The sequence below is a fragment of the Poecile atricapillus genome, chromosome 1 (genome assembly GCF_030490865.1).
Source record: "Poecile atricapillus isolate bPoeAtr1 chromosome 1, bPoeAtr1.hap1, whole genome shotgun sequence".
Taxonomy (NCBI): Eukaryota; Metazoa; Chordata; class Aves; order Passeriformes; family Paridae; genus Poecile; species Poecile atricapillus.
This window is the reverse complement of record NC_081249.1, coordinates 10,613,323-10,633,662: the sequence shown is the minus strand read 5'-3', so window position 1 is coordinate 10,633,662 and position 20,340 is coordinate 10,613,323. Positions and strand designations below refer to the sequence as shown.

Sequence of the window (20,340 nt, the reverse complement as noted above, 5' to 3'; positions counted from 1 at the left end):
AAAAAAAAATACCTGGAAAAATGTTTGTCAGTGATGCCTAGATTAAAAGGGAAGGTTGAGACCATCCTCTTAGAAGTTCACGGATGTCCACACCTCAGTAATTGTTACACAGCTTTCTCTGTTGTTAAATCTACTCTTTCCTGGTGTTAGATAGATATCCCATACATTTCTAGCCCCAAATACTGCCAAAGTACCTTGGGAAATATATATCAAAACACTATGAAATTGCAACAGACTTCAAAGAAGCAAGGCTACCCTTAGAGAACTCAAAAAGCAAGTCAAAATTTGAGATAGTGCTGTTTGGGTCAGGAGCCAGGCAGATCTGAAAATGCTAAATAAACTTCCTCGTGTCAAAATTCCTTCACAAACAGATAGTATTTCATATCACCCGTGTTATCCTGCAGGCCTCAGCTTTACACTGAAAGGATATGGTTGCATTATGAGCTGAAAAGCAGCCCTCACTTCTTAGGATTCAGATTTACTTATGTGAATAAAGATTGTGGCAATACAACCAGCAAAACCATGACATTTGAATGTGCACAAGTTAGAAAATGCACATCTTTATCTGTGGATTTTTATTGACAGAGGAAGAAAAATGGTTAAGAAAAATAAAGCTGATCAACATAAACTGAAAGCAGGACCAGGAAAATCAGGGAATTGCATAGTCAATAGTATTGAGAGAAGCTAGTAATTGATAAAAGTACCAGCATGTTGAACACAATCACATAGTAAGAGCTGAACTTCAGTGTGCCATTGCTGAAAGGTTCTACCATGGCTGTGGCTGGAACACCCACAGCTTAGACACCAGTGCTGACAGAAGCTGCATCGTAAACAGAGCTGTTCTGTTAAGTACTTCAGTCTTCTCCCATGCTATAATGTAAATAACTGTTGCACTATTTCCTTGGCACCATTTTGTAAAATTGGAAATTCATGATGATATCATCTAAGTTTGTAAAGTATGAATACTAAATCATGCAAAATAACTATCAGAATGAGGGTAAACCCAGGTCAAAGAATGAACCCAGACAGAGTCATACTGTCAAGCTTGTGAAACCAGAGTTGTAAAAGACACAATATGAAATATATTCTACATGCATGAGAAGCTGGTACACTGCAAACCTGGAAGTGTTCCAGTGTTCACAACTAGCAGAGGAGTCAAGACTTTCTTGTAGATGCAGATTTCATGCCTTCCCCATGCATATATATGAGTATTCCACAGGTGCAGTCTACATATTATGCTATTATTGGAAGTGATCATGTCAATGTGGTAAAAAGATATTTAACACAAAGAACAAAGATCTATCCTAATACATTTAGTTTGTAGTCTGCAAATCTGTATTTCAATGTTGATTTATTTGGATATTTTCTTAAATTTAAAAAAAAAAAAAAAAATCTGTTTGACAGTTTCTAGAAGAAAATTATAATTAAGGATGAAAATAATGAGTGAAGCAAACACTGGTACAGAGGCTTTCCAGATCCTGAGAATGAAGAATCCTTTCTCTACTCTTACTCAATACATGCATTTGTTTTGAATTGAGAAATGAGTTATTAAAGCTAAAGTGTGATTTTCGACACTACTGCTAAAAATTATCATGCTTAACTGAGGGTGAGGGTCCTAAATGTGGAACTTCAGCCTCTAAATTGTGGCCAAGAAAATTACAAAGACAAATCACAGTGGCATAAAATATATTAGGTTTTATTGAGCCATACTGTAATTCTTTGAAGTATAGAGTTATGTTAGCAGAATAAGCTGAAAGGAAAAAAACAAATCAGCAGGGAATGTATTTTATAGTAAATGCTGTTGCAAAGTACAATATGCTTTCTGGGACTGAATATCTAAAAAGTTTGCTTGCACAGTTTAATGATGTTCACATTTTTCTTAACATTTTCTGCTGCTTTTTGAACTGACATTTGTACATACTTTAGAAGCTGAGATGCTGCCCAAAGCCTCAAAGGACCCAGAACCTTCCAGGGATTGTAAGACTGTGAAGTCACCTAAAGTCACCACAAGGTCTTACTCCACATGGATGACCAAGGAACATGCTTAACTTGTCCAATGTCCTTATGTCTGCATCTTCCATTCTTCTGTTTTCCAATTGCAATACTGTGAAGTAGGAAAGAGCCTGTCCCTCTATGTATGTTTGAACTAAACTTAGGATTCAAGTGTAGGAAACAACAGGCATTAAGCATCTGGAACCTTGAACTATTTAGCCAATGAACATTACTTCCTTTGGTTGCGAGAGTCTTAAATAGTGAAAGGTTTTAAATAAACTTGGGATCCCCACCATCGGGACACCCAGGGTGAAGGTAGATAACAGAACACTACTGGATCCATGGGTAGTGCCTATCTTCTGCTTAGCCTGTCTCTCCCTCTCTCTCTCCCCCCTCTTTTCCATTTCATTCTATCTCTCTACCTCACATTTTACAATTAAATAAAATCTGTATTATTGACTTCAGCATATGATCATGTTTACACCTTAATTAGGGTAGAGACATCTCTCAATAATTGGATCTTAACTCTTATTTTCGTATAACTAATTTTCATCTTTCCCTGATTTTTTATATGGTGACAGAAGTAATGAACTTAAAAGGGGAAGGACATATGCTCATGTTATTCAGCATAACTCCCCACACCATTCAATTGTGAGCTCTGCTTTCAACATGGGACAAACGGCAGGGTCTGAGGCAATGCCCAGGAAGGGTCAGGGATTGGCATCAGCCACAGATACAGCTGCAGGCACTTTGCACACAAGTGTGTTCTTGGGGGACTTGGGATTGTTGCTGAAAGGATGCAAGCTGTGCTGCCCCAGTTAACCTCTAGGCCAAAAAATGGTCCTGGGCACTTCTTAATTACTAATAGAGATGTCATTTTAAGAGCTATAGGAGGGATTTTAATTGCTCTACCTGCTGCCAAGCCCAATTATTCATTGTGTCTTCAAAGTCTTACTTTGTGAAGTTCTCTGTAACAACATGTAATAATTTTGCCTTTGGTTGCACCTTTTTTGCTCTCATAGAATTACTTTTGTGCCACCATTAAAGGTTAACACTGCCTGAGATTTTATTTAATTTTTCTTCTAAGTAAATTTAAGTGACTTCTCATGTCCTTTTAATAGCTAATTTTTGCAGGTGGAAAAAAAGGTATGAGCTTTTAAACTGGTATTAATTCACAGAAAAGGAATGTTATCAGTGAGAGCCGTGAAAGTGAAATTCACAGATATTCTCCTTTATATACTTATTATGCATGTATTATATAGATCAATATTATTTGATAAGAACCTGCATTTATTTTACACCTTGATTTATGGAAGAAAATGCAATGATAGTTATCAGATTATCATTGCATGTCAGAAGCAAAGGTTATTATGGTTTTGGGAGGAAAAACATGGTATTTTGGAAAACTCTTTCAGAATATTAATAATTTGTATTTTAGATACACTTTATCAAGTTTAAATTTCAGCTACTGCAAATTTCTGTAATTGAAATTCACTAAATGTAAGTAAAAATTCAAGAAACTTAATTTAAGATAGGCATAGTACTTCAACATAATATTGCTAAGTAGCTAAAGACACCCTAGCCATCCATTTAAATTAAACACATATCCACGTCATCTTTCTCTTCTCCCGAAACAATCCCACATGTTCTTATCATTTTTTTAAATCTGCTTCTGAGGCCAGAAAATTTTTAACATGCAATATTTTTCAGCTTTTAGAAATTAGTATACTTACAATACTTAAAGTTTATACCTACTCATGTTAATTTTGGAACGCTTTTCTTGAAATAACAACTTAGAAATCAAAAGAGTCAGGAGAGCATTTAATGTCTGGGGAGAAAGGAGAACTTTACTTTGAAGGCTTAGTAGGAATACGAAGAACATCGACAGAAATTTCATACAAGAAAATGTCCGAAATGAATTTAAAATTAAAATCTGCAAGCCATTACATCAATTCCTACAATCAAAGTAGTCTGGTTTTCCTGAAGACTTACATGAATCTGGTCTTTTTCACTCCAGTGCTATATTTACCAGTGTTATGGTCAGTTTTAAATTTCTTCTTCATAGTTTCCAAGCTTTTAGGATGTCCAAAATGATTCTTTGCAAAATTTTGCATCCAGTCCCTTTTTTAAGAATATTATCACTGTGTTTTTCACTCTACTAGGTGATCATAAGCCCCACTCTTGTTTCTGAGAAAAGGAGTTATGAAATCCTATAGGAGATACTTCAGTGTTCTCTGGGTGTTGGTGAACGCATTAAAATGGTTGTAGAATAAATATAGAATCTTTATAGAGCATCTGGGAATACCAGACCAAAAGACACATCCTTTCCATAGGTAGGATATACATCCTTACCTTTTTAAAGGTACGCTTCAGCCATAGCAATTTAAATTAATTTAATTTGCAATTAGGACAGTAATTTAAACATACACATAAATATAAACATTTCAACAGTGATTCGAGAGGGTGTGTATGTCCAGGCTTGACCCAGAGTAGGACAGACAACATGTTAGCATGGGTATGAATATTTGAAGTTGAGTGTAAAATGAAACACTGTCAAGAATAGGCTGCTTTCCTAAATTATGTCTACTAATTCTTAATGTGTTTTGTAATTATTAATGGTCTTACTCTGCCTAATCTTAAAAAAGGTTCTGAGGATATAATCTGCCTTCAGAGATTATTAATTAAGTGTCTTAAATGTAGAAGTTTCTCTCTATCAAAAAAACCCTACAGTCTGATAAACCTAATTCAACATATATAACATAGATTAACAGAAGTTAAATCTATATCTTTTAAAAGCAATCCACATAGATAACATAAGAAGCAAATATGCTTCACATGATTACAGTCCTTATAATACTCAAAGTCCTTATAATCACAACTATAATCTAATTAATAATCTATAATCTACAACCAAAACTGATCAACTTTTACAGGAATGTGATATAAATTTATCTGTGAAAAAAATATGGTGGAGTCATTCCCAGAGAGAGACGGTATTTGAGTTTCTTTGGAGTTCTTCATTTTTCCCCCCACCTCTCAGGGCATTCATTATTCCCTCTCTCCATTTCAGGACTACAGATTTTAATTTATTTTATTTTTTTGTATTCTTTCAACCATTTATCAGAAATATTATAGTCACATCACCATAAGATGGAAGAGCCAAGCAGAACATTTAATTCATATGAAATATGGAAAATTGTCCTATAATTTGTAGAAATTTAGCCCTATTTTCATTTTATTTATATAAATTCAATAGTGGAATCATTCTAGAAATAAAGGAACAAAATTCAAAGATATATCACCTAAAAATTTTTGTTAAACTACAGGAGATAAGGACCTGTAATTTTCTTGAAACCAAAATTACATCATGCACATATAATGACATTTGCAAAAAACTACACTAATTCTTTCTTTTAGAAAGGAAGTGAATGCCATTGGTGAACTCATTCTGTCAATTATAGGACTGCAACAAGACTTGAGATTCAGTATTTTATATAATGTGATTGTATGGCTTAAAAAGTGTTTGGGCATTAAAGCAGTTCCTTAGCAGAAACTAAGTTAAAGTAAACTGAACGAACATACTCTGCAAAGCCAGACATCTTCAGGAGCAGGTATTATTCCATTTCATGCAATTTAATTTTTTGTTCATTTTCCACTAAAACAAATGGCACCATCAAATTGATATAAAATAAAACTCAGAGTCTTCTGTTTAATCTTCCCCTATGTGAACAATTGCTGAGTTACTATAAACTATAACCTCAGAGGCTTCAATTATCCGTTGTACTTTAAATATTTCCTCAGTTTATTTGAAGACTATATATGCATAGATAAAAGGCAAGACCAAAAGGTCTAAGTATATCCCTAGCAACCCAGTTGATTGTAGACAGTATTTTTCAGCCTTAATTTCTCTGACCTCAGTTAACCTGTATACAGGTATCTTTTTTATGCTTAAATATATATCAAAAATCAGATTACAAATACTTTTGTGACAGTTATCAGATAATCTCCTTTATTAATTCTGGAGTGTAGCCTGTGCACTCAAAGATCTTTCCTTGCAATATCAGAATTGCATTATGGTCCTAAATATTCTGATTTTCATGTAGTTATAATAGGTTTAATGAAATAGCTTTAATAGTTCAACATTGATATTATGAATTTTAGTTCACTTTATATTAAAATTTGATGCATTGACTTTTGGGACTATTTTTTCATGTATATAATATGGTAAAAATAATAGGTTATACTTATATATCATCTTGGAACCATTAGTTCTAATCTGCCCTCTCACTAGAAACCATTCAGGAGAAAAGAATTAAAAGATTCCTTAATTTATAGAGCTTTGAAATTCTGGGAACTATTGCTGACTTCTGCCTCAAAGTTACATCATTAATAAATACTATACAGCTGATGCTGCAACTGAATTTTTGATCATTAAATATTCCATTTTTTTTTTTTTTTTTAAATGGAGGAAAATTTACCTTAATATCAAAGGCTCCTGGCTGACCCACTTTGTTGTAAAGCTCTAGCTGGTTCTTGACAGGTGTTACCCACAATATCACCTGATTTAGCTGTTGGTCAAGTTCAACAAAATCCTTTAGCAGGATCTCTATTTCCTTTTGTTTTTCTGGAAGATCTTTGGACACCTGAAAAAATACCAGAAGTCATTGTTTTAGCAAAACAACCACAAGCAAACCAGAAAACAATTTGATGCTACAGATATATACATTCATATAAAATGTTAAAATACAAGTTTTATATACCTGAAGAAAGGAAAGAGATAGTAGACCAAACAATCACATTATTATGGCAGGTATCTTGCAATTTAATTGAAACACAGTCTGTCCTAAAAAACCCAGCAAAATACCAAAACACACATACAGAAATCTAAAATAAAACTAAAAAAAAAATTCAGACCTTACCATCAGGCTTTTCAGTAATTTTTAGTAAAAAAAAAATGTTATTTCAGTATACTAACTCGTTTTAAAGCTCAATTTTTAACCAGGAAAAAAAAAATTAAAACATGAAATTGATCACTTGAATTATAGCTACCCTTTTTTGATATCTTGAATGTAGATATTTATAAGCATGTGTTTTCTTATAAGGTGTTTAGTGTTGCCAATTGAATCCATATATGCATAAGCAGATGCACACAGTGAAGAAAAATAATGAAGAAATGTATCATCAATTCAGATCAGGCAACTTGGTTCTCTGATTTGCATTCAAAGCAGTCAGATTTATAACTAAGCACATTCTTCTATGCCAACAATATTAGAAATTAAGAATCAGTGAATGCCACAATTCAAATCCAGCCGTGAAGCACTTTGGAGTAAATGGTAGAAACATCACTTGGAGGAGCAGGCTGGCAATAAATAAACCAACACAAAGCTCCGTGCTCTCCTTCCCAGAGCGTTCTCTCTCACTAGAGAGGTGAGGTGTCACAATGCTACACAATGGGCAGCATTGCAAACATACACTAGGGGAGAAACCATCTGTACTTGGAAAAAAAAAAAAAAAAAAAGCAAAAAAAAGCAGCAGAAAATATAGATCTTGGGCAGATACACAACAATAGTGGTTCAGCAGTAAAATCAGCCAAGAAAAATGGTTAATTTTCTGTATCATGGAAAGTAAGGCTTCCCAATGTTCATTTTTTTAAGCATATTTTTTACCAAAGTAATCCTCTTGAAAGTGGTAAAACATGAGATTTCTGGGACATGCAATATAAAATACAGTCCCTGTAAAGTTAAGCAGCATTAATGGTAGCATTACTATCATATTGCCTGGCTAGAGAAGTACTAGTGCCTGTACTTCTAATCCCTAATGACGAAGATTTTCAGAAGACAATAAATCCAAACTCAGAGTCATGTAAGCAATGAATGATGCTAAAACCAAACCACCACCTGCTGGGAGAATGCAAGGAACAGAACTGTCTCATGACGTGTACGTTTCTTTAAAAATTTGGTGTGAGAATATTGATTTATAGGTACTAAAATGATCCCTCTACACAATCCCTGCATGTGATTTCTCAAACTGAGTGCAAGGGATATTTGTAAGTCAAGAATTTGATTTGCCATATATTGTATTCCCTCCGTTGTTCAGTAAGCCACCTCATAACATCCTGTTTAATAAAGACTGATCCATGAAGCAAATTACTTTTACTACCTTCCTGAACTTTTAAAATATAAGAAAAGATCTGCTTTTCCAGAATGGCCCCAGAAAAGAAAGAAAACAATTAAAAATGCATTCATTTCCCTTATGTGTTAACTCCAAATTTATGCAGACCTTGGCCTCATTTCATACAAGATTGGTTTCATCTTTCTTACAACTTTTGAATGTTAATCTCTAATGTTTACTAGCTTTAATATTAATGTAAATAAGTTCCACAGAAATACAACTGAAAGCAAATAGGTAGTCCTAGGCAGATAAAAATCCAAGCTGACTTCTTAAGATCTGAAATTTAAATTAATCTGCTTCCAATCAACAGTGATCAAGTATTTTGGGTGTAACACAGGAGAGAGAAAGAAAATTTTTAGAGGTTTTGGGGAGAGGAAGAGAAAGGGGGAACTAACCATTTATATACTAAGATATATTCCATCCAGAACAGCAGAAGATGAATGATTAAGTTTTGGTGCCAGGCTGTACTTCACTCACTGTTTTCAAAACATTTATTTATATCACCTATGATGAGATGTAAACTGTAATTTAAGTAAATGCAGCCTCTTCTTACAAATTTTCTCCTGCTCTAAAATTATATCATAAATATAGGACTATAACATTTTTAATATAAAAATAAGGAAATCTATGTAAATATGAATCAGTTAATTATATATGGTAGTGTCATCTAATTTTACCAGAGAGATATAAAGTAAATAATTAAAGAACTTTTACCAACTCAGGTTAGGGCTACAGGTAAGCATTTAACAAGACAATTCCTTGTGAAATCCAAGTAATGTGTCACATGCCATTGTGTGGGAATCAGAGCCTTAGATTGTGGTTATCAGGGATTTAATTTGCTAGCTCACTGTGGTTTGTTTGTGGCTTTTTTTGTACGCCCTGGCATAAAGCCGTCAAGCTGGCTAATCAAATTAGAGCCTGATGAGTTTAAGGTAATTACAAGTCTGCCTATCAAGCCAAGGTACTGCTGCAGACTGCCTCTTGGGGAACAGCTTGCTTCCTGAGCTAATTCTGAAGCTCACCAGAAGCATAAATTGGAAAACCTCCATGGAGTAATGGACATGGACACGATGACTGGCTGATCAGATTTACGCCCTTTCTGTGGCAGAGGAGGACATGTGGAGATGGGGCCCTCCAGAATTTTCCCTGTGTTATTCACAGTCCTTCCAGCTTGCTCTTCACAGCTCCAGGAGCTGCACCCCTGAGCTGGGATTACAACGCTGGTGGGAGCTACGACAGTCCCACAGCTGCTGTTTCTGGGCTCTCTGAACGAGTTCCTACAAGTTCTGGGATGCCTCCAGGGATGAATGAGCATCAGCTAGTGTCCCACTTCAATACTCTCTTTTACATTTTCGCTTTGGGCCCATCCTCCTTTTATTCATTTATTGTCTTGGGATAATTATGCAGTGTTTACTGACTTCTTACCCTTTTGTATCCTATGTCTTTCCCTCCTATTTAAGAAAGACTGCTAAGTTTTATCAGAGAATGGCTAATGTTCTTTTCTAAGAGGGACAACCAATAGGAACAGTGGCCATAACACCCACAGGGGAAACAAGACATTTTTTCTCTAGGGTCTGCCTAGTAAGGCATCACTACAAATGAAAGTAAGGAAAGCCACTGAAATGACTTGTATATATTATATTTCAAGTGACTGATGCCTGATTTCAAACATTACTTCTCTCTCACAAATCAACCTCTTTCCCTGTTTTCCTGAAATGACCAAAGAGAAAACAATGCCATTATTACCCAGCTGTTTGAGAATATAGATAAGGACGTGCATCTCTCCAACATGTAAATTTTAAAAAAATAATATGAAGAATTTTTTTAGTGGTAAGTGCAGAGCAAAGAAATCCCAAATTCCAACATTTTAACAGCAGTGAAAATATGTCAGCTTCTTTCCTACTAAAGTGCCCCTTTCTCTTGCTATCTGCCTCACCAAACTCTAATAGGACAGCAGTCATAAATGGACCTTATTTTGAGGAATCAGAATGGATTAAAATTTAGCTATCCCGATATGCATAACAAGATAAGCTGCAATAAACATGAGCAAAAGTATGTTGTGGAATATTAGTGAAAACTTTCAAAGATGTTATTTTTGTACGTCCTCCTTGGGAGGGTCACTTGGATATACAAAGCACTTCATGTAAATGGGCCTCAAATATAAGATTACTGATAGTATCATGTTTAAAAAAAATCAGAATTGTTTGCATAGAGAAAAATGAAGCATTCTGTATGAAGAATTGAGGAAGTTTTCTGTATGAAATTTTTCACTTACTAAAGGTAAATCAAGCAGTAGGTTCTTCTTTACCATTCAATTTCTGAAAAAAGAGCATAACTACACTGGAAGCAGATTTGATGTCATCCAAAGGAGGACTTGGATAATAAAGAAATAACTGAAGTAATAACAACCATTAAATAGAAGCATCAATCCAGACTTATTGATAAATCATAACTGACACTTCCATAGCACTTGTAAGGTGATTACATGAAACAGAAATTCTTACAGCCACTGTTGAGAAAGTTTGATCTGCTCAAAATCACCATCCCTAGAGCAGGTACTGAAGAATGATTTAAAATGGAAGAGGGAAAAGTTGATTTATATGCATCATTTCTTCATGAAAAACAATCAGTTTACAAAAGAGTTTCATAGAAGTTCAGTTTAGGATGCCATTTAGTTAATTAACTGAGCCATTTGCATTAGCAAACTCAATATTGACTTTAAAAACAAAATCTATGTAATTCCTTAAAACTCATAAATATTTATGAGCCTTAGTGTCTCTGACAAAGTTGGAGTAAAGACTGTATTATTAGAGGAAGATTAAAGCAGGCTACTAAAAATGTGTATAGAAGATTTCATTTGCTAAATATAGAAGAATTTTATTTGCTTTGTATTTAGCATTTCATGTTTCCTTGCAAGACTCCTAGGACCTGACCTTGGCAGGTGTTTATTTGGTCTTCTTTTTTCAAAAACTTCTCAATGGAATATTTGTAATGTTTTCAAGTTTCATTTTTATTAGAAAATATTTTTTTTTTTCCATCAATGCAGAAAACTAAAGCAGTCCAAACAAACAATGCCCCAAACAATTTTCTGCTTCATCTGGCTGTCTAGATTTTAAAAAAGCAAACAAACATATTCCCCACCCCAAAGATTTGCTTTGTTTTTCTTCCATGGTAATATGATCATATATATCACAGTCTTTGTAATATCTGTATTTTTATATGTATTACTTGTAACTAATTGTCATTCATTCTGCTCTCCACTCAGCAATTCTCCTTTGTCAAGGACATTTTCAAGCACAAGACCCTCCACCTTAAATCTCTGCTAAAAAATCTAGTCTAGGAATTTATTTTCTTTATCTTTTTTTCTTACTCAGTTCCTGAAAAGCTGCCACAAAGAGCAGTCTAGTTCTTTCAGTAATTCTTAATGAAGGATATTCTGACTGGAAAATTATTTTAAAATAAATGTAAAATGCTCTAAATGTCCTTTCCCTGGTTTACAGCAGAAAGTACCATATATATCCCTCAGGTTACACACAGTTTTGTGAGGGACTGCAGTGGCTGAGGACTTAAACTTAGGACTTTGCACATTAATGCAAAATTGTGTAAAGAAACTGTGACCACCAAAGCCCACTCCTTACGTGAATGTGCTTCCTGATGGGAACTGGACTGTGAGCTAAGCCACCTAACGGGATCGTGAGGTGAGATGAAGGTGATACTATTGTCCAGTTATCTCAGGTCTAGGGAGAAGTAAACAAGACTGGGGGGAGAAGAAAGAATCCACAAAGAAAGCCAAACTCAGCAGTTGTGCTGAGAATCAGCTCTGGATGGGAGGACAAGCATTTTTGGGCGTGTGACAAGACTGCATCTTCCCTTACACAAACTGGCTCAGTTGTAAAACCCCACACCCCAAGAAGGCCACATACACAGGACATTCATGTGAGAGGCAGTTGAGGACATGTCATAAACCAACAAAGACCCCCAAAGTGTCCCACATATTCATTCCTAAGGCCTTGCACCAGATGACTGCACATGAGACAAAGTGATGCAAGAGATCAGAGTCTGATGCGAGAGACTGTATCAAACTTCTCCCCTGGGTGAGGTACCTGAGCATTCCCACCTGGCCTGAACATATATTAGTCCATTGAACTCTATGTTTTGTGGAACCCTCACCACTGAGAAGACCAGAAGAAATGGTCTTTGATGACCAACAGGACACCACCAGATTTCATGGGGAAACTGTAACTGCAGTGAGCTCTCCCCTCAGTCTCCTCCAGACAGAACAGACCCAGTGCCCTCAGCCCCTCCTCACACAGCTTCACCTCTAAGACTTTCACCATTTTTGTTTCACTCCTTTGGATGTTCTTTAACAACTTCACATCTTTTTTGTACTGTGGCACCCAGAGGTGCCCCCAGCACTGGAGGTGAGGCCGCCCCAGCCCAGAGCAGAGCGGGACAATCCCCTCCTTGCCCGGCTGGCCATGCTGGGCCTGATGTCCCCAGGACACGCTTGGCCCTCCTGGCTGCCAGGGCACTGCTGGCTCAGATTCAGCTTTCCATCCACCAGGACCCCCAGATCCATTCCTATGGTGCTTCTCTCAAGCATCCCATTCCTCTGTCTCTCTACAGCCAGGGTTGAGGAAAAGTTTATTTTAGACTATTGCATTTGTGGGAATTATAATTACATAGACATGTTGCTATACAGACAGGTCTATATAATTGAAGTATAAACTTTATCTTGTAAACAGCAAAGAGTAAAACATTGATTTTAAGCCCCTATGGTCATCCTTAATAGAGATGGATGAAAAACCTGACAGACAATGGCAGTGTCTGTCTTGGAACTGAAGTTTTAGAAATCCCAAACCATTGCCATTGATTGGTGTGCAGCAGTATCTGAGCATTGTTCATTACAAGTAAAATCTCTCTCAGATGCACAGAACATTGCTGTAAAAAATGTGTAAGGATTTGCCTGAAGTTACTTATTTCATCTAGTAATTTCAGCTGCACAAATATTACCTCAATGTAGCTGTCAGAACGTGTATTGAAAATTAGTACTTCTTACATTCAAAGTATTTGGCATAACCTCTTACATACGTGATTAATATATTATGGATTTGATTTCAAACAGGAATAATAAGAAATTTTAAGATGGTCGGTAAGATAGTATGATATATATTGTATATATACACACATATATATATTTAATCATGCTTTTATGGCCTCAATGGCTAATACAGACTTTTTACTCCTGCATGACGTGCCTGTATTTCATAAATATTTTTACTTTGTTTAGCTTTTAAGATTTTAATTCATACTAGCTGCTAGCAATACAGAAATAAAAAAAAATAAAATAATTAAGCCTATATATACTTGTTCCTTAGAGCTTGTGACATTCTCATGTTTTTCCAATGATCATTTACATACATTTTTTTTTTGTTATACATGAGGCCATGTATATATATATTTATATATATATATGCACATGTATATATATGTGTGTATATATATATATGTATTTTGAATATGGCTGATGATAACATGAATGTGGACTTAATTAGCCATCTATGACCAACTGTCACAGGTAATTTAGCATAACAAAAGGCCTTATTATATTTAATTGAATCAGGTCACTCATTAAATGAAAGTAAACTCAGGAAAATGTCAACCTTCTAATGCCAGTTATAATACTCTTATTTCAAATTGAAAGAACAGAAGTCAAACTGTAGCATTCGTTTTCCAACATATTTTCCCTCCATACCACAAATAACAACAGTAGCAATTTCAGTAGTTCCAACTGTGAGCTCGAATTAAATTGCACTGACATGCTGGAAATTTTATGTCATTGCAGGTAATCTATGAATAATTTCTACTCAAGGCAAGTTATAATACATGAACTATAACCTTGTTATGACTTTGTATTTCTGCACTTTTGGGCCCATCTGTTTTTCTCTACACTTGATCAACCAAGCTAAGACAACCTACGCCTGTTCTGGTGGTAAAGAAAATGTTCACAAATTATAGCCATGTCACTCCACTCTAATTTTTATCTTGTCCATATAGCACAACAAATTGATTTGCTGTGGCAATAAACAGTGAAATAGTCTCTTCAGTGTCTAGTAATTAGAACTAATACTAGTAGACAAATTAAAAGGCAGCAAAACAAAATGTCTCCATCAGGCACTTATAATAACCTTCATAATACATACAGTAGATGTTGTGAAGACTAAGGTGGATAAATGAGGAGAATGCTGATTTTGGCATCCAGCTTACTTTCAGATAATTTAGCTCATCGCTCTTGGCTGACACCAGACCAAGAATAATATTAAAGAGTAATAAACTCCTTCCAGCAAACCTCTGATTCCATGGTTCACTGGTCTCAGACCTAATCTATCAATCCATTTACTGCACAGTAAAAGGTAAGAAACCCATTACAGATCTGTTACATGCCATGGCAGGTGGTATATGACAAGAACTGAATTCATCACAAACTCCAGTGCCGAGTACCCTTTTGTATCCTTTGAAGCACTAGGTGGTTACCTTACTTAGCTATCACAGCTGAAGATACTTTAAGCTTTGAAAATAAATGAAAAATTCTTGATGTGAAAGCATAAAAATGGTCATAAAATACTTCATTTTTCATAATATTAAGACTTCACAAAGATAGTGCTATTTTCATTTTTACAAGAAATACCAGCTTTGGAAAGGGTACAATAAGTAAAACCAGGGTAGAATTTAAAAGTCATGTCTTTTAAATGTGGGCTTTAATCTTCATTCTCTGCTTAAACTACATTGTATTAGGTAACAACATATTAGAATTACTATTTTAAAAAGTTGTATAAAGAAATGTGGTGTTAAAATTATTACTATCCAAAGGAAGAAAAACTCTTTGCGTATCTACTCTCAAGGTCATCAACACATGATATAAACATCCAAAAGCAAAGACAATTCTGAAGTAAAAACTAGAAAGATACTTTTATGTGTCTGCAATTCCCTCCATACTAAATTTCTTTTCTGGGTTATTTCTATTGCTTTAGGGCAACAGTTTCTGTGACTGTAAAGAAGGTTTGAACATGACTTATTTCAAATATGTCACCTTGAAGGTTAAGACTCATAGGTGTTGTCCCTATTCCCCTGCTTGGCAGATCAAGGCAAAACAAAAATTTGTGATAACTTTAGGAGATATTTGGCTATATTCTCAGCTGGTGTAAATTTTCTCAGCTTCTCTGAAGTAAGCAGAATTACTCTAGTGTACACCAGATTAGGACCAAACATTATTTATTTAACTGGCATGTATGTTTCATATCTTTAAAATAGAATCATCCTGCAAAATGAGATAATCATAAACAGTAGATTTTTACATGTTCATTTCTAGCAGAGGTGCCAGAAAACAAAGCATACTGTTCGAAACAAAGGATTAAAGTATAGGATTCACTCTTTAGAGGGGGTGGAAGGACAGAAAAGCCCCAGAGAAATCTCTGTGTGATGATGTTTGTCCACTGTGCTTTGAGGAACACACACAAAAAAAATGTATCCTCATCAAAACCACTGACTACAGAATCATCCTCAGCTGACCTAAGAAATTTGCCTGATATAAAAGTGACCATCCTGTGAGCTTTGGCTAAGAGTAAATATCTGTGGGTTTTTTCCAGTGCTTACATATCTACAGCTGAACAAAGAGACCATTAAGTTCCTCTGTCAGGCTTGCAGAGTTTCTTTTCATGATTTCTAATTTTAATTCAGATCCTAGATTTTCAGGGCAGAAAGTGAAAGAAATAATTGAGGTTTCCTACACAAATCACAAATAATATCAAGAAATATTCAAATTAAAAAATAATTATTTTTTCCTTCAGTATCACTGAGAAAATCCTACCAAACCCCAAAATGAGTTTCTAACTTTTTGTTTTCTACATCTGTCAAGATCACAGAGAAAACAGAAAACCTGAGAGAGCACCTTCATAGATGATGTACGGATTTGAGTATTGTAATTTTCAAATTCAATTTCTGTTCGTTAAAAAAAAAACAACAAATGGACAAAAAACCCACAGAAAACCCAAACCACTGCATTTTTCACATTCTTTACATTCAGAGACCAAGAGTCTATGAGAACTGAGTTTTATATATCTCCATGTGTAGATAACAGAAATAAAAATTATATGGTTAAGTAATGGTCTCAAATGGAAGGTTACTTTTCTTGCTTTAGTCTCTTTTAGCAGTAAATGAAATTTTTCAAGTAAGAAATTCCAAGAATAATTATTTTGCCAGACACATTAGATCTAGGAGACATAAAACTATAAAAAAATCAGTAAATTTTAATGATTCACTAAACAGTAGTTTTTGACTCCCGTATTTCACCCAACCCTAAGTGCTTTTAACAACATTCATGGTTGCTCCGACTGTAACAAGAGACCTGAAACATTTTTGCATCAGCCAGCAGAAAACGAAATCCCGAAGTTTTTACGTATATAACAATCAGTAAAATGTTACATTAAGTGACAAATTGCAGATTTTCTTAAATTATATTTATGTGATATGACAAAAAGGAAAGATTTTCCTGAAAACTAATGCTGTCTTTTTAAAATCACAGTTTAGTTATTAGCATGGTCCCTGAACTCAGCTATATACATCCTTCCTTCACTCTGTAGATAACATTATTTTGATCTTGAGATGTTCTGAATTCTTCTATATACATTGATTTCAGAAGCCCATTTGTAGAGAAAAAGATACTTCTGTCCAACCACTGAAATAATGATTTATGTGTCCAACCTGGAGGTTGTGAATGTGATCAATATTTATTATCCACTTTTGCCTGAGTCATTAGCTAATATTCTGAACTTTGCCAGGCTGCTCCTGTTAGGAAGAAACTAGCAAGAGTACCACATCAAGTTTATTTTTATTTCCCAGGTCTGTGCTTGAAATTCAACTGTGTTTATGGAAATGGTAACAAAATCCCAGGATGTATTATGCTTGACCAGAAACTCTATCTTGCCTTTTCAGTAACATACACAGAAGATTATTTTCTCACTCTTTTCCTCCCCAGAGCTAAACACAATGAATTATTCCTTTTTGTCACAGCATCCTGGTAACTTTAACAAACAGATGCCACAGGTTAATGTCCCTGACTCTGACTTCGCAATTAGAAATTCTTCAATTGATCCCACCTTGATTGTTTCCAAGCAGACAAATCCATACCTTGGGTGGTAGTTCTCTGGACAATGCTTTCTATAATTTCTACCATGAAAACACTCAAATTATCTACCTCTCTTTACCTGATTTGCTACTCATTTCCACCAGTTTTCAATGCAACAATAATCTAACAAAGTCCTCCCTTACTTCTTTCTATCAAGATGAAGATCCCAGAAAGCAAAATACGTGATATTTTCCTACACAAAAGCCAGTAGTGAATGCTCAAGCTGGAAGAAGTGTGGTGGAAGGTGAAACAGTTGGTTGCAGTGTCCACTTTGGGACTGGGAACAGGAGAAATTTGGGAAGTGTTCCATAAAGAAAATCAAACACACCTGAGTCACAAAGCCTAGACTATTTACTGTTCCAGCAAAAGCACCAGGCTACAAAAATGATGCTGTGCATTCCACCCCTAAGTAGAAGAACTGTAATTTAGGGAGTATATTTGAATGCAACATCATCACTCCAGTCACTAATGGTCTTGGTTTGCTATCACTGTTTCTCACAGCAGTGTATTGTATCCATTTTTCTTCCTCAAGTTCATTATGCACACAAATGTCTCTTCATACAGAGAAAAATTATACATACCAGAAAATTTATAATTCAAATATTCACTGCAGATTAAAATTTTATATCACAGTTATATCAGTAATATGTCTAACCTTTAACAAACGATGGTTAGCCTCCTTCAGTGTACTCTCAAGCTTATGTTTTTTGTCTGGGTTCAGTGATGCACTTCCAAGCACTATTCCTCCAGTTTCATTTAATCGTTTCAGTATTCCCTTGTGGGGCGGCAGCTCTCCAACTCTTAACTGGAACAGACAAATACAGCAGTTAAGATGAACTGTGGTAAGATTTTCAGCTCTCTTATCTTGACCCTTATTGATTCGTGTATCAGCCAAAGGGATAAACTCAATTCAAGACAAAATAACTCGCTTTCTGAATGTAGAAGGCTAAAAAAATACTAAAAGAGACTGTATTGGTCAATCAAGTCTAAAGAGAGTTCTACATGACAAAATACTGGGTTTCTCATTATATTAATCTCTATTACATTATAAATTCCAGACCTGGACACTCGATACTTCACATATATCAGTTTTAATAATACTGTAATATGGCATGGAGCAAGCATTTTGAAGAAGTGTTTTAATATGTTCCAGGCTGTGAACAGTCACCCAGATGGAGTGTGGTTAAAAGTCCTCCACTCCAGTTTAACTTCTTAATTAAGAATGTTCTTGTATGTTCACAAAAAAATAAACAAATGAACAAAAAAAAAAAAAAAAAAAAGCAAAAAGGAAATGCAAGGCAGCATCAAAATGTACCACTTCTCAACCTCAATGTTGTTATTGAAAACTTATATTGCCAAAGTAAGTTAATATATCAAATGAGGTTAATGTTGCTTCAAGAGTTATATTGTTCTGGGTTTTTTCCTTGTTTGTTCTTGATTATTAACAAAAGCAGGTAAGTATGAAATGAGCCATGCTGCGGGTTAATGCATTATTATTTGCTCCATTAGGATGTATTCCCTTTTGTGTAGCTCCAAAAGAAGGTGGACTGTAAAAACAAAATACAAATATAAGACCTTTAATTCTGGATTATATCTCTCAGGAATACTATATAGGAAATATTTGTGTACGTAAAGAGTGGAGCCTTCCTGGTTCTAAATAATCTATTTAGTCTTTAAATCCTTAATCATTTCTACAAACTGAAAGATTCATCCAACACCGCTTAAAAATATTTCTTTGCCTTAGATCGGATATCCTTAACAACAGAGCTTCACAAATTCCCTGACCAACTCAATTACATGTTCTTCTAAACAGAAGGACAAACTCACCACATGGTTGAATCCCCATTTCCTGAAATGATATTTATCCTATTTTCATTTAAAAAGAAACTTGAAGATAGATTTTTACTAAATAATACTTTAAGTTTTTTTCTAAATTTTGTTGTGAGAAGGATAGAACAAACTGACAAGTTTTCTTCATACTCTTTAATGCTCTATTCATCACTAGCTGAACTTGTTCAACTTGGATTTATAGAAAGGATTACTAGGTCCTTATCCTCAAGGGAGGAAAGGAAAACCTTTAGGCATATGTTCTATAAGTAATATTCTTTTTCCAATTACAGTTCAATTTATTATTGTACAAGTCTTTAAAAATAGTAATTCTACTGAAAACAATTCAAAAAACTAAACAGTGAAACTTCTGTTTAATATATTTATCAGCAGCAACAAATTCTAACATATTCATGAAAATATTCCAGCCCATAAAAACAAATATTTAAAATTCTGATAGGAGTTTTTTAAGCATTCTTAAAAACAAGTTACCTAGATGTTTAGTCTAGAAAAATGTTGCAGTGATATTTTAATGAGTTGACATTTATAATTATGCATGCAGTTCTGGATCCTCTTGTGAAATACTGAATACCATTTAAGTGAGAAGCTATTAAATGTTAACAAGACACCTATAGAGAAATGCTATACATATAAACCAGTCATGTTCTGAAGTAAGAAATGAGGATGAAAAAGATAACAATTAATTTTCTAGTTTCAGGATCTTTTTCTTTCAGTAGATTTTCCATTTTTCCACTCCTCTGATTTTAGTACGATCAATATATATTTGTACCTGGGTTTTGAAATTCCCAGCTTTGATCTGTCTAAAACAGTTTTATGAATGCTGTGTTTGATGTCAGAAACTAATTTGGAAAATAACTTTTAATTTTCTTCAATGAAGAATTGATAAAATAAGAAAATATTACAAATAGAGCTTACAATACCTTTATTTTGCTCAGGCAGTCTCTCAACTGGTCTTCATTCCCTTGTTCAAGGGGAATACAAATAATGCTGTCTGCTTCCTCTAACCATAAAATCAACTTGTTCAAATCCTCTTGAAATTCTGATAAAATATTCTTTTCTTCCTCTATCCTGCAATAAAAATATGAAATTAATGTTTCTATATATATTTTTTAATATTGAAATGTTTATCTGTACTGAAAGATGGC

General features: G+C 34.6%; 1 protein-coding gene across 4 annotated transcripts in view; it reads right to left on the bottom strand.

The window, feature by feature from the left end:
- Nucleotides 1–20,340, bottom strand: part of DMD (dystrophin) — a 1,141,085-nt gene that overhangs the window by 358,227 nt on the left and 762,518 nt on the right. For all 4 annotated transcript variants that reach the window (XM_058829412.1, XM_058829411.1, XM_058829410.1 and 1 more), the window contains 3 exons: nt 20,116–20,263; nt 18,003–18,152; nt 6,471–6,635 (listed from right to left, as the gene is read on the bottom strand). In XM_058829412.1, coding sequence (XP_058685395.1) covers nt 6,471–6,635; nt 18,003–18,152; nt 20,116–20,263 — 463 coding nt within the window. The remainder of the gene's footprint in view (nt 1–6,470; nt 6,636–18,002; nt 18,153–20,115; nt 20,264–20,340) is intronic.